This window comes from Carassius carassius, chromosome 39 (genome assembly GCF_963082965.1).
Source record: "Carassius carassius chromosome 39, fCarCar2.1, whole genome shotgun sequence".
Classification (NCBI taxonomy): Eukaryota; Metazoa; Chordata; class Actinopteri; order Cypriniformes; family Cyprinidae; genus Carassius; species Carassius carassius.
The window spans coordinates 9,462,553-9,477,530 of NC_081793.1; the positions used below are offsets into that span (position 1 = coordinate 9,462,553).

Consider the following 14,978-nt stretch of genomic DNA (forward strand, 5'->3'; position numbering starts at 1 on the left):
ACATTGCTCTGAGACCTTCACTTTTATTACAACTCGTGCGCGCCCGCGCTTCAAAACGCAACGCACGCGGACTTTATTACAATAAAAAAAAAATCACACTAAGGATATTGCAGTTTGTTATTAATTTTGGTGGGCTATATCATTATGACGAGTGGGTTCCCGGTTCCCGCCTCCTCTTTCTCGTGATTGTGAAGTTTTTAATGTGTTATACTGGTGCTGAAGCCCGGGAGGAAGGAGGGACGCTTGCCCTCAGATCCCTCGCTGCTGGCCATAAACCTCATGTTCTTTTTAGAACAATTAATTCTGTTCTTCATACCCCCCAATCTATAATGTTGGAAGAATCTACTGTGGCCTGTGAAAAATTCCTCCACTTTTTTGTGGAAAAGATTACCACTATTAGAGCTAGCATTTTACCTCCAACCTTTGATCCTTCCATTTCCATAGAGTGTGCTGCAGTCCTCACTGAGTTTGAGCCTGTTTCCATCTTGGCCCTTAATGACATTGTTACACATTTAAAACCTTCAACTTGTCCCACTGATATCATCCCATCACGTATTTTTAAAGAGGTATGGAACACTATTGGACCAAACATTCAAGCAATCATAAACAGTAGTCTGACTTCTGGTTATGTGCCACTTTGTTTTAAAGAGGCTGTGGTGCAGCCCCTTATCAAAAAACAAAATCTGGACACTTCAGTTCTTTCAAATTATCGTCCAATTTCAAAACTTCCTTTTTTGTCCAAGATTTTAGAGAAGGCAGTCCTAGTGCAGTTACAAGCCTATTTAGATCTGCATGGTATTCTTGAGGTGTTCCAGTCTGGTTTTAAAGCATTTCATAGTACAGAGACTGCACTTATAAAAGTTTTTAACGATCTTTTGATTTCAACAGATTCTGGAGATTCTTCAATCTTGATGCTTTTAGATCTTACAGCAGCCTTTGATACGGTTGACCACAGTGTTCTTATCTCGCGTCTCGAGCACAACGTGGGGATTAAAGACACTGTATTAAATGGTTTAGATCATATCTCTCAGCGAGAGTGTTTAAAGTTGGGTATGGGGGCTCTACTTCACCAGCAGCACCAGTGACATGTGGAGTACCGCAGGGCTTTATTTTGGGGCCGATTCTCTTCTCCCTTTACTTGCTTCCTTTAGGTTCCATCTTAAAAAAGCATAACATTAGTTTCCATCTGTATGCAGATGATTTACAAATCTACCTGCCTATAAAATGTAAGGGTGAGGATTCGATAAATAGGCTGTTAGAGTGTTTTTATGATATTAAAGCATGGATGGCTTTAAAAGTTTTACATTTTAATGAAAGTAAAACTGAAATTATGATTTTCAGACCTATGAGTTTTACTAGCACCTCCAAATTGGACTTGGGACCCCTGACGCCCTATGTAAAGTCTATGGTAACGAACCTTGGGGTAAAGATGAATAGTGATCTTCACCTAGAGAAACAGATAAACTCTGTAGTAAAAGCTAGTTTTTTTCAACTTAGACTACTTACCAAATTGAAGCCATTTTTATCTTTCAAAGATTTGGAGAGGGTTATACATGCTTTTATCACCACTCGCCTGGATTATTGTAATGCTTTATATATAGGAGTTAACCAGGCCTCTCTCTCTAGATTGCAAATAGTTCAGAATGCTGCCGCTCGACTCCTTACAGGTACCCGTAAACGAGAGCACATTATGCCTGTTCTTGCCTCTCTTCATTGGCTACCTGTTTGTTTTAGAATACAGTTTAAGATTTTATTGTTTGTTTTTAAATCTCTTCATGGTCAAGCCCCAGCTTACATAGATGATCTACTGAAGATGCATGCTCCTCTAAGGTCATTGAGGTCTGCTGACCAACTACTCTTATCCGTTCCTAGAACAAGACTTAAAAATAGGGGAGATCGAGCTTTTTCAGTCGTGGCCCCTAGGCTGTGGAATGATCTGCCTATGCGTGTCAGAATGGCTCCCAGCCTTGACAGTTTTAAATCACGACTTAAAACTCACTTTTATTCATTGGCCTTTAAACCAGCCTGAGAGTTCATCTTTGCATTTTATAATTTTAGTTTGTCACTTGTTTAAACTGTGTATTGTGCTCATGTTATGTGTTTTTAAAATCTGTTGCAATTATGTCAGTGTCCAGCACTTTGGCTAACCTCGGTTGTTTTAAATGTGCTTAACAAATAAAATTGTATTGTATTGTATTATTGCTGGGGTGAATCCGCGGTGCCATCGAGCAGGGCGAAGGAGTCTGCCACCGAGGATTCTCGAGGCGGTGGGCTGGAGTGAGTTGCCGGGGACCACCTCGATGACTCCTTCGGGAAGGAGGCGGGAACCGGCGGACAATCAAACAAAGATTTAATAACCAAATAAACACAAAACAGCGTTACAGCCCTTCACAGACGACTGCCACGCACAAATAAAAAACGAACACAAAATAAAGCCAAGGCCTGGTCCTCTCTCGTCCTTCACTGTCGTCGCTCCTCTTTTGTATCCTTCCGATCTCCTCCGTGGTTCGCAGGTGTCGCTCATTTTCCAATCACTCCACCCGCCCCACTCGTCACATTTGTGCAGCCCTAAACTGAACTGTGTGTGTGTGTGTGTCATTGAAACGCAAATTTAGCTGCAACCAAGTGACTTTGTGCGACCCACCTTGTTCCATTCTGTGACCCACAATTGGGTCGCGACCCACAGTTTGAAAACCCCTGGTCTAATAAATCAATTAACAAAAAACTTATGGATACGCAATGCTAGAACCTTCATGTTGCTTTCATCTAATCAATGACAGTGACACCACAAATATGCATATAAAAAAAAGTTAACCCAGAAGGTAGGAATGTACAGTGTGAAACAGTACCGTATTTTCCGGACTATAAGTCACACTTTTTTTCATAGTTTGGCTGGTCCTGCGACTTATAGTCAGGTGCGACTTATTTATCAAAATTAATTTGACATGAACCAAGAGAAAATATTACCGTCTACAGCTGCCAGAGGGCGCTCTATGCTGCTCAGTGCTCCTGTAGCCTACACTGAGCAGCATAGAGCACCCTCGCGCGACTGTAGACATTAATGTTTTCTCTTGGTTCTTGGGTCTAAATAAATGCAACTTATAGTCCAGTGCGACTTATATATGTTTTTTTTCTCATCATGACGTATTTTTAGACTGATGCGACTTATACTCAGGTGCAACTTATAGTTCGAAAAACACGGTACTTTAATTTGTCATTTGTTTGCATTGTACCTGTGGGTGAATGTAGGAGAGTGTTCAGGATCGTCTGGAGGTAACACGAAGTCAGGAATGGGGCTTTCTGAGTCGTAGTAAATGTTACTCATGTCTGCATCTCTCTCCCACCTCTCTCTTGGAGGAGTACAGGTTGATGAGGTCTCATAAACAGAGGTAAACAACAGATTGAGAGAGGAAATGAAATTCCAACTGGCTGTAAGAAGGGACTGTTGGAGGAAAACAAAACATATTTGAATGAGCTCAAGGTCTGTTTACACAATGTACAAACAATCTCATGAATAATTTCCACAGAATGTATCCAATGACAGAAAGGGTTGATATATTTTCTAATAAGAAAATAATTTTCTATGAAAAACAACAACAACTAAAAACCTGACTCTCTTTACAACTGGAGTGTATAGAGGAAAGACTATAGCAACAAATAAAAATTAGTTAAAGGGGTCATATGATGTTGCTAAAACGAACATTATTTTGTGTATTTGGTGTAATGAAATGTGTTCATGCGGTTTTCAAAAAACCTTTTGTTTATTTTCCATGTACTGTACATTATTGTTTCTCCTCTATGCCCCGCCTTTCTGAAACGTGTCGATTTTTACAAGGCTCATCGGTTTGAAAAGCGAGGTGTGCTGTGATTGGCCAGCTATCCAGTGCTTTGTGATTGGCTGAATACCACAAGTGAGTGATGGAAATGTTACGCCCCTCACCATACTGTGATGCCGTATGTCCCGGAGCACAGAGACAAAAACATTAAAACTCATTATAGACTTCCGGTTTGATGAACCAGGAGTTGGCAACATAGAAAACATGCTCCCGATAATTTTGGACAAAGTTACCCACTACAACCCGAATATTTAGAAACAAACTTAGTTTACAGTTTGATTTAAGACAGTGGGTCTTAAGAATGCCCAGAGTGAAAAATAAAAAAGTCAAAACTAGACGGAGTTATTCGACGTCGAGGGAGCTAGCCAAACTTCCGCGCCTAGCGGCGTAATGGAGAATGATGATGACAAACAAACGCAACTCAGAGCAGGTCAAAAAGAAACCGGGACTTCGGCCTCATACTTAAATAGCTGAGAGAGTTCAGAAAAGACAGCAATCAGCAGCTGAATGCAATTCAGGAATAAATAAATAAATCCAATACTAGGATTGAAGAGGTGGAGAGGAGGATTGACGTGACAAACACGGCTACAAGTGGCGGAAGATACCGTGCAGGAGCTGCTACACCTTCAGATACACCATGACGCTAAGCTGACTGATTTAGAGGGCCGCTCCAGACGAGAAAATATCAGTTAAAGGGGGAGGCGTTAAAGAGGGAGCAGAGGAAAATTCCCCATCGATGGTGATGTACGTGGAACGCTTGTTGCGGGAGTGCTTGGAGCTTCCGGCTACAATTGAACTTCGAGTTTAAAGAGCTCACCGCACCTTGATGCCGAGACTGCCGGGAGATGCTCCGCCGAGGTCTATAGTTGTCAAGAATGTCAAGCTACAGGATGAAGGAAGAGCTGCTGAGAACGTCCTGGCAAAAGTGAGGATTTCAACATCTCGGGAAAAGAGTAAATCTCGATCACGATTATGTGCCGGATGTCTTAAAAAAGCGAACGGGGTATGCCGAAGCAAAAGTGGTACTGAAGGATAAGAAAATTCAATTTCAGACGCCGTTCCCTGCCAGATTCAGAGTTTTTTACCAGGAGGGAGTTGTTGTACGGATCGGAGGAGGCTACGGAGGATATGGCGAAGAGGGGGTTCCCGTGTCGGTATTTAAGCACCCGGATTCGCTTTTGGAGCTTGTGGGGTATAACCTGTGATTCTTTTTGTTACTCATGGTCACTTATGGTGGTGAGTTTTTTTTTAAATTTTTTTATCTCATTTTTCATTTTCCCCCTTATTATATATTGAATGCATTCAGTTAAAATAGCAACTTACAATTTGAATAGTCTTGTCAATCCCATCAAGAGTAGGCCTGTCGCGATAGTCGATAAATCAATTAATCGTACGATTAAAAAATTAGCTCGATAATTTTTTCGCCGCGATAATTAATTTTTTCAATTTTTATAAAGAAATTGTAACGTCATTATGTGGGGTTATTTTGGAGCGCAGCCTGTGGACAGCCCACGGCATAAAACACTCTCTCTGATGGCACAGAAAGAGTATAAAGCGATAACGTCTCGCTAGAGTGACCAGCTTTTGGAAGGGCCTTTCATTTGCTTGTGGATGTTTGCGTCGTAAGTGATATTGCATTGTACTTGCAGTACTGCCTTATTTTAATACCGCGTAGCATATTTTGCAAATAACTTGGTTGCTCTTCTCTGTCGAAATGGGCTTTTCGCTCGCTTCATTTGGCTTGCTCAACTAAATGTCTGTAAACGTGTTACATGTGTCAACACGCCCAGTCAAAAATGGGCAAAAAGGCAACGACAGTGTCAGCAGTGGCAATCCACCTGTCACTCAAGTGGCCACGCCCTAATTACGCAGAACTTAAAGAGTTATAAAAAAATTCACCCCCCTCACAGTTGTCATGAAGGGCAAAATTAGCTATTTAGACCAAAATAATTTTTTGCATCAGGCTGTAAACATGTTTTTTCTGCTGTAAGGTGGGGCATTTTAACATGGGGAGTCTATGGGACTGACTCCCTTTTGCAGCCAGCCTCAAGTAGATGAATTGCAGTTTTAGTCACTTCCTTATTGGCTTCACGAGAGAGAGCGGGAGGTTGGCGCTCAGTTACAACAAGGAAATTTCAGTAATGGATTTCCACCACCGAAAAACCCTTATTGTAACTCTGCTACCAGATCTATTTACAAAGTAAAAAAAAAACTCTTCTTTTTCAAAAACAATGGGGAATTTCAACCCAAAGGAAGCTGAGTGAGTTGGTTCTTTTCACATGACCTGGTTCGCTTGCGTCATTCTGAAAAGCTGAGATGTTTTTAATTAGATGTGGTGCGGACGAACATCTCATCGCATGCGCGTTGCACCGCTTCCATTATGAGCGCACATACCTCATTTGAAATAATGAACTTGAGCGCCCAAAAAACGCGATATGTGTTAACGGCCCCAATCATCGGTCAAAATGTTTACTTTCGGTTAACGGTTAAATGGTCAATATGAACATCCCTAACTGGCATATACACATAATATAACATACAAAATGAATTAATTATAAGCCACACAAAGTCAACATGTTGGTATTTCTTGCTCTGAATCTGCCAAAAAAAAAAAAAAAAGTTTATTGATCTTTGAAAAGGTGTACCTGCATTATTATGCCATTATCATTATATTAGTTGAAACCGGTCTTAGAACGACAATATTATCGTTTATTGCGATAATTTCTTTCTCGCGACAATTTATCGTCCAGCAAAATTTGTTATCATGACAGGGCTAATTAAGAGAAGTAAGATATTAACTAAACTAAAAAGAAAGAGAGTTGAGGTGGCGTTTTTCAATAAACAAGCTACAGGTAGTCCAAAATGCAGCAGCTAGAGTCCTTACCAGGTCAAGAAAATATGATCATATTACCCCAATTTTACAGCCTCTGCACTGGCTACCTATTAAGTTCCGTATCAGTTACAAATTATCTGGGCTCCGAACCGGTTCAAGGAACGAAAACCGGAAACGAACGAAATTTTGACAGGACCAGAACCAGAATAAAATGTTATAGTTCCGAACAGAATCTAAAATTAGAAATGGCCATTAACCAGTTAATAACGTTATTTTATCGTTCCATTTAATATTTGAAATTTGCTGTCAACCAATCACGAATTCCAGTACACTCCGGCATATGCAAATATGACGCTGAAGCCAGCCAGTGAAACGTCTGCTCAGCTGAGAACTCATCATAGGCAAGTCTCAAAGACAATGAACTTCCTTCAGGGCCGGATTAAGACCAAATTAGGCCTGATGACAGCGCAAAAAGGGCCTTTTTTTCTCGGCGTTGGTGCATGTGCATTCAAGCGCCAGCATGCTTAGGCTTTCCTGCCCAACTGAGGACCGCAGCTCCCCTTTGATTATTCCAAACTTTGAGAAGCTCCGCTCGCCGGAGGCAATGGACATCATCATGCACAGATAGATGCGCTAACCAATTTCGACATTGCAAACGTCTGAGAAAGATTCAGCAATGACAAAAGCTTGTACAAGCTCTGCTGATTCGTTCACATTCACCTGAGTGCGCATGAATGCAGCAAACTGTATCAGCTAACTTTGACCGATTAATAATCAGTTAAACTGTTTAAAAAGTCATTTATTTATTTTCAGTAAATTATCATATATATTTAAAAAGGTTTGTTGCATTGTTAAAATACGCTACGCGTATATATATATATATATATTAGTGCTGTCAACGTTAACGCGTTAACGCATGCGATTAATTTTTGTCTGGTTTAACGTGTCAAAATATTTAACGCAATTAACGCAGCATCCGTATTATCTGCCATCCGTTGGCTAGCTTTACATTATATGATCACGCTCTTATTCATTTAAATGCTTTTAAACATTTCAAGCGCGGCAAGACAAAAGAGAATGCGTTGTCTGTGAATGCCCTTATGTGACACATACACACGTACAGACACACACACACACACACACACACACACACACTGCATAGACAGGGCGCCAGAATCCAGTTCTCTTAAGCGCTTGAACTAACAATAAACATCCCAAAGTGCCAGCTTTGTCGATTATCCTCATAAGAGCAATCTTAAATGATTTATATAAAGTCTAAAATGAACAAAAAGAGTTGTGAGGCGAGATCCATAGACAGTATATAAACGGTGAGATCCGCGTGTCTGTCTGCTCTTAAAGGGACAGCAGCCAATAAAGCTTCCTGTCAGTAAAGTTAAAGAACAAAGGGAACAGAGAAAATGACTCGCTGCTCTTGACTAAATAACTTTTGTAGCTTTAATAAGGATTAACTATCTAATTTATAGTTTATGCAGTGCAGACTGCATATAACTTTGATAACTTTATTAAATTTCTGTATATTTCCTAACTGTTAAGACAGGAAGGGCAGGAGTAAACATGACATTTATTATGGGTTTATGTTAGTATTGTTTTAAGTTTACTTAAATTAAAAACTGTTATATTTTTGAAGCCTAATAATAAATGTAAAAAAAAAATAAAAAAAAAATCAGTAGCTGTATTAATATCAGTAATACTGGCCTTCATTCATAAAAAGATGTCATTTAAACAAGTATTTAAATTTAACTGTGAAATTATTACATTAAAAAATATATTAAAAACGTACAAAAACATTTCTTTTTTTATTGCGATTAATCACAGAAAAAAATGTGTGATTAATCTAGTTAAAGTTTTTAATCGATTGACAGCACTAATATATATATATATTTATATATATAGAGAGAGAGAGAGAGAGAAAACTTGTATAGCCTATACGTTTTTTTAGAGAGAAAAAAAAATTTCATTCAGAAATAGACACATTTTTTTACAAACATCAGGCTATAATCAACACTAGGCTATTATGTATAATAATTTGTCATTCAAATACATTGTGAATACAAAAACTTTGATTTTCTTTGCTATATTGCTATAGAGAGTGCGAGAATGGCGTAAAAATAAAGCTGAACTGCAACGTCTGTCCGAGGAAGACGACAAAAGGGCCAGACTGCAAGGTGGAGGGAGGAAGAAGGCCAGTGAAGAGCTGGAGGTGAGTGTGTGTGAGTGGATCCACAGCATGCGGGCAAAGCATCTCAGAGTCTCACGTAAAATGATCAGGGCCAAGGCAAAAGAAGGGTATGCAACAGTGAGTGACGGCAGGGATGAGGAGAGTTTTACTGCGAGTGCTGGCTGGCTGGACAAATTCCTGAGGCACAACGACTTTTCAGTCAGAAGACGCACAACTGTGGCCCAGAAAGACGCCAAGCACTTCACTGAGAAACTGGTAAATTTTGTCACATATACAACGCGGATTATTAAGGCAAAGAAAATACAGCCGAAAAACATTATAGCCATGGACGAAACAGCGGTGTGGTTTGATATGGTGGGCTCTACAACGGTGGATGCAAGAGGTGCACGCAGTGTTCCACTGAAAACCACAGGCCATGAGAAGAGCCACTTAACTGTGGTGTGGTTTCAACCAAATTGAAACCTTACATTGTCTTCAAAGGGGGGATCAAGGAGGTGAAATTAATGCAGAATATCAGTGGGGTGGTGGTGGCCACGTCCAAAAATGGATGGATGAACGAGGAGCTGACTGCAGACTGGCTTCAGAGAGTGGTGGGAAAGCTCAACTTCGCCCCTCGTCTCCTAACCTGGGATTCATATCGCTGTCATATCAGCACAGCGACCAAAGCTGAGCTCAAAAGGGGCTACAACATAACCACGGCTGTAATACCCGGTGGCTGTACAAAGTACATACAGGCCCCTGACGTCTTATGGAACCAACCATTCAAAGCCAGCCTGCACGAGTCCTATGACAACTGGATGGCAGGGGATGTGGACAAAGAGTACACAGCTGGAGGAAATATGAGGGCCCCAGCCCGTCGCTTGTTGGTTTCCTGGGTACTTCAAGCGTGGGAAAAGCTGGATATGGAGCGGCTGAAAAATTCCTTTAAGGTATGCTTGCGCGTGTGTGTGTGTGTGTGTGTGTGTGTGCGAGGGAGAAAGAGGAGATAATATATTTCATTAACTTCGGGATGTTATCCTTAAGTATGTGGCCTGACAGTAGCTTCTGATGGAAGTATGGATCACCTTATCCACTGTTTCAAAGAGGGAGAGCCGTGCGCATCTGGGCGAGAGCTGTTAGTGCAAGCAAGGCAGGCAGAGTTAGCGGAGGCTGGAGAGGGAGAAGTGGAGGAGAGCGACGTGGAGGAGGAATTCGCCAATGAACTTGTAATTGAGGATCGCGGGGATGATGATAGTGATGAATAGAGTAATTTTCTATCACATGATTGCAGTTGTTTTACAGGGTAGCCTTCATTCTTTCTTGTTGATATGTTTCGGGCAACAAGTTCATATGCTCGATGGATTTTAGCGGTAACTTATATTGTTCTGCCCATTGCTGTCACATCGTTTCGTTTTTTATGCTGCCAATAATCTAAGACATTTCTTACACTAAATGATTTGTTAAACACATTCGTTTAGGGGTAACTTGTATTGTTCTGCCCAATGCTGTCACATCGTTTTGTTTTTTATGTTTTTTTTTTATGCTGCCAATAGCCAAAGACATTTCTTACATTAAATGATTTGTTAAACACATTCAAATTAATTATAAATAAAACGTGATATAATGTGGTAACCTCCTACTGTCATGCTTGAACATCTCAACACTATATTAAAGGCCTGTCTCTTATAGACGCCTGTCTCAAATACAAGCCGGTGCAGTTCTGCGATTTGGGTAAATAGAAGCCCGGGCTATTATTTGAAGTTTTACGGTATACATGTTGTTTTGGTATTTGTGAATCTTAAGTATATTCATAATCTTGTCACGGTTGAGGAATTCATTGACGATCCCTTGCACTGTGGGTGTGTATTTTATGAATGAATGTGTGTTTGTGTGTGTCTGTGTGGGTGTGTGGGAGTGGTCGCTGATGATCCTCTGGGAAATCAGCGACAGGTGTTGGTCATTACCACGCTCTACTTATACTCACCTCATGCATTTTTGTTTTTGTCAGATCGTTGTTTTATGGATGTACCTGTTGTGTTCCTGTCTCTTCGGCTCCTCGTGTCTCCTGGTTTGTCTCAGTCTGGAAGTTCGCCGTTGCAGTATATGTCTTTACTATTCACCAACACTGGATTGACCACTTCACTTCAGACCCTCGGATCGAGTTGTCCATGCCAGCCTGCGCTGCCTAGTCATCGTCATCATCGGAGATACCATCACATTCTGAAGGACCTGTGTTCTGCTTTGGCATCTTCCAGCATTTCCTGAGAACTGTGTCTGCTTCTCCTTGATTCACTCTGAGACTGGTGCTATTCATCCTAATAAAAGGATCTGTTTGACTTGCTATTGTCTCCTCTATCCTTACGTTAGAGAACGATCTGACCATGCAGGGGGCAGCAAGCGGATCTGATGTCACTGAATATTTCGCACACAACACAGCCCGTATGGAGCAGCAGGAGGAGAATCTCACCACAACTGGAAGAGAGGTGCAGGCATTGGTAGCGCAGGTGTCCGGGCTCACCCAGCAGGCCCAACAACTGACACAGCCCATTGCGCCCAACCCACCGCCGATTTCCCCCGCATCTGTCTGTCAATATGAGCCGCGTCTGCCGACTCCGGAGAGTTATTCTGGTGAGCCAAGTTATTGTAGAGCTTTTTTGACCAAGTGCTCAATGTTTTTTGCTCTCCAACCCCAGACATTTTGCACCGAAGATTCGAAGGTGGCTTTCGTGCTTACACTGCTGTCCGGACGTGCGGAGCTATGGGGGATGGCGGTGTGGGAAAACCATCGACCCTGTTGTGACTCGTTCACGGCACTTTAGGAGGAGATGAGAAGGGTGTTTGAGAGGCGGCTCGCCAGCTCGCAGACATCCGCCAGGGAGAAAGATCTTTCGCCAACTATTCCATCGAGTTTCGCACCCTCTCCGCAGAATGCCGGACCTGGACCTGCCAGAGAAACTCGACGATTTGATCGAACTGGCCTTAAGAGTGGACGCACGCCTGCATCGGTTGGAACGACACACTCGTACGACACAGAGGAGCTTTGGGATCTCTCCACTCAACGCTTGTGATGCGGTCAGTCCCGTCGATGATCACGAGTCCATGCAGGTGGGTCGAGCCCGGCTCTCCCGGGAGGAGAGAGAGAGAAGGAGATCCCGAGGATTTTGCCTCTACTGTGGCGGATCTGGACATTTTCTCAATAATTGCCCAGTAAAAGAGCGGGCCCGGCAGTGAAGAAGAGGATTCTGTCGGGCGGGGTCTCCATCCAGAAAGCCTCTTCCACCCTCCTCCCGGTGAGATTGCAGTGGGAAACTCGGTCACATCACATCAAGCTCTTCTCGACTCCGGGGTGGAAGGTAACTTTATGGACTGGTCATTTGCACAACAGCTTCAGATACCCACCATACCTCTTACTAACAAAATCTCAGTCAACGCACTCAATGGTCAACAGTTACCGACAGTATCTCACACTACCAGTCTGATAACACTCATCACATCCTGCAATCATTCTTAAGAACTGTCATTTCTCCTCATGGACTCCCCTCAGGTTCCCATTGTCCTCGGCCACCCCTGGTTGGTGAAGCATAATCCCAGGGTGGACTGGGGACATAACTCTGTTTCTGCCTGGAGCACTGAGTGTTATGCGTCTTGTTCAGTGTCTGCTGGTTCTTCTCTGTCTTGTTCTGTCTTGCAGGAAGAGCCGGTGAATTTGTCAAACGTGCCCGCCGAGTACCTCGACCTGAAGGAAGTGTTCAGTAAGTCCAGAGTTGCTGCTCTTCCTCTGCATCGTCCCTATGACTGTGCTATAGATCTACTGCCAGGTACGTCTCCGCCTAAGGGCAAGTTATACTCTCTGTCTGTTCCCGAGAGGGAGGCCATGGAGAAATATATTTCTGATTCTCTGGCATCCAGATTCATCCGACCTTCCTCTTCTCCAGCAGGGGCGGGGTTCTTTTTTGTGGGGAAGAAGGACGGTTCTCTGCGACCTTTCATTGATTACCGAGGGTTGAATAACATCACGGTAAAGAATACATATCCTTTGCCGTTGATGTCTTCAGCCTTCGAGAGGTTGCAGGGAGCATCGGTCTTCACAAAACTGGAGTTACGTAATGCTTATCATTTGGTCCGCATCAGGAAGGGGGATGAATGGAAGACCGCGTTTAACACCCCTAGGGGGCACTTTGAATACTTGGTTATGCCTTTCGGGCTCTCCAATAGCCCAGCGGTTTTCCAGGCACTCGTCAATGATGTGCTGAGAGACATGGTCGATCAGTTCATTTATGTCTACCTGGATGACATATTGATTTTTTCTTCGTCTCTCCAGGAACACGTTCAGCATGTCAGACGAGTGCTTTAGAGGTTGTTAGAGAATGGGCTTTTTGTCAAGGCGGAGAAATGCGCTTTTTATGCACAGTCTGTCCCTTTCCTAGGTTACGTCATTTCATCTGAGGGAGTGCGTATGGATCCTGACAAAGTTAAGGCTGTGGTGGATTGGCCAAGTCCAGATTCCCGTAAGGCCCTACAGAGGTTTCTGTGGTTCGCCAATTTTTACCGACATTTTATTCGTAATTACAGCCAACTAGCCGTGCCTCTGACTGCCTTGACCACCCCAGAACGACGTTCAGGTGGTCCGAAACAGCCGAAGCTGTATTCACCAACCTAAAGAGCCGCTTCGTTTCGGCTCCCATTCTTACGACCCCTGACCGGTCACGTCAGTTCATGGTGGAGGTCGATGCGTCAGAGGTGGGGGTAGGCGCAGTGCTTTCTCAGCGCTCTTCTTAAGACAACAAGATGCATCCTTGCGCGTTCTTTTCTCATCGTTTGTCGCCTACCGAACGTAACTATGACATTGGTAACAGGGAGTTGTTGGCAGTCAAGTTAGCATTGGAAGAATGGCAACATTGGTTAGAAGGGTCGGGGGTACCTTTTATCGTCTGGACTGATCACAAGAACTTAGAATACATTCAATCTGCCAAAAGACTCAACTCCAGGCAGGCTCGGTGGGCTCTTTTTTTCGGTCGTTTTGACTTTACTCTTTCGTACCGTCCGGGTAGTGTTGTCACGGTACCAAAATTTCAGTATTCGGTACCGATACCAGTGAAAATCCACGGTTCTCGGTACCAATTTCGGTACCAAAGCAAAACACAAAAATATGCTAATTAAAAAAAAAAACTTTTAGCACTAAAAATAAAACCAATGCCATTCTTTATACTTATTTACAATTGTGTTTAAAGTTTTTCTACAAGTTATATAATTATGAAAAACAGTAAACAAGTTTCACACAAATTTAATTTGTCTTTTAATTTATGAAATTTAAACATTTTATTTCTAGTAAATAAAGGGGATTTCTATTAAAATTAAAACATGTAAGAAATATTGTGATTTATTTCTTTAAAAAATATAGTTTTATCATTTTCTTCAACAGTAGTAGCAGTATCACATACATTTTACTAAATAATAGTAATATTTCTAGCACAGTGCCTTTATGTAAAAATTAACTTTTAGGCCTAATGAATGCATATTTGTCATTTTAACTGAACTTAAGACTGGTGGTGATGCTTAAGATATTTTTGGTCATTAAGGGTTTCTGTAAAAAAAATAGTAATAGATCATATTATTATTATTAAAAGATAACACTACTACTAATTCTACTATCATACAACCCGAATTCCGGAAAAGTTGGGACGTTTTTTAAATTTTAATAAATGAAAACTAAAAGACTTTCAAATCACATGAGCCAATATTTTATTCACAATAGAACATAGATAACATAGCAAATGTTTAAACTGAGAAAGTTTACAATTTTATGCACAAAATGAGCTCATTTCAATTTTGATTTCTGCTACAGGTCTCAAAATAGTTGGGACGGGGCATGTTTACCATGGTGTAGCATCTCCTTTTCTTTTCAAAACAGTTTGAAGACGTCTGGGCATTGAGTTGCTGGAGTTTTGCTGTTGGAATTTGCTCCCATTCTTGCCTTATATAGATTTCCAGCTGCTGAAGAGTTCGTGGTCGTCTTTGACGTATTTTTCGTTTAATGATGCGCCAAATGTTCTCTATAGGTGAAAGAACTGGACTGCAGGCAGGCCAGGTTAGCACCCAGACTCTTCTACGACAAAGCCATGCTGTTGTT

General features: G+C 41.9%; 1 protein-coding gene across 3 annotated transcripts in view; it reads right to left on the reverse strand.

Annotated features, from left to right (window-relative positions):
• pkmyt1 (protein kinase, membrane associated tyrosine/threonine 1) overlaps window positions 1-14,978 on the reverse strand; it is a 62,327-nt gene that overhangs the window by 11,431 nt on the left and 35,918 nt on the right. For all 3 annotated transcript variants that reach the window (XM_059530657.1, XM_059530656.1, XM_059530658.1), the window contains exon 7: window positions 3,234-3,442. In XM_059530657.1, coding sequence (XP_059386640.1) covers window positions 3,234-3,442 — 209 coding nt within the window. The remainder of the gene's footprint in view (window positions 1-3,233; window positions 3,443-14,978) is intronic.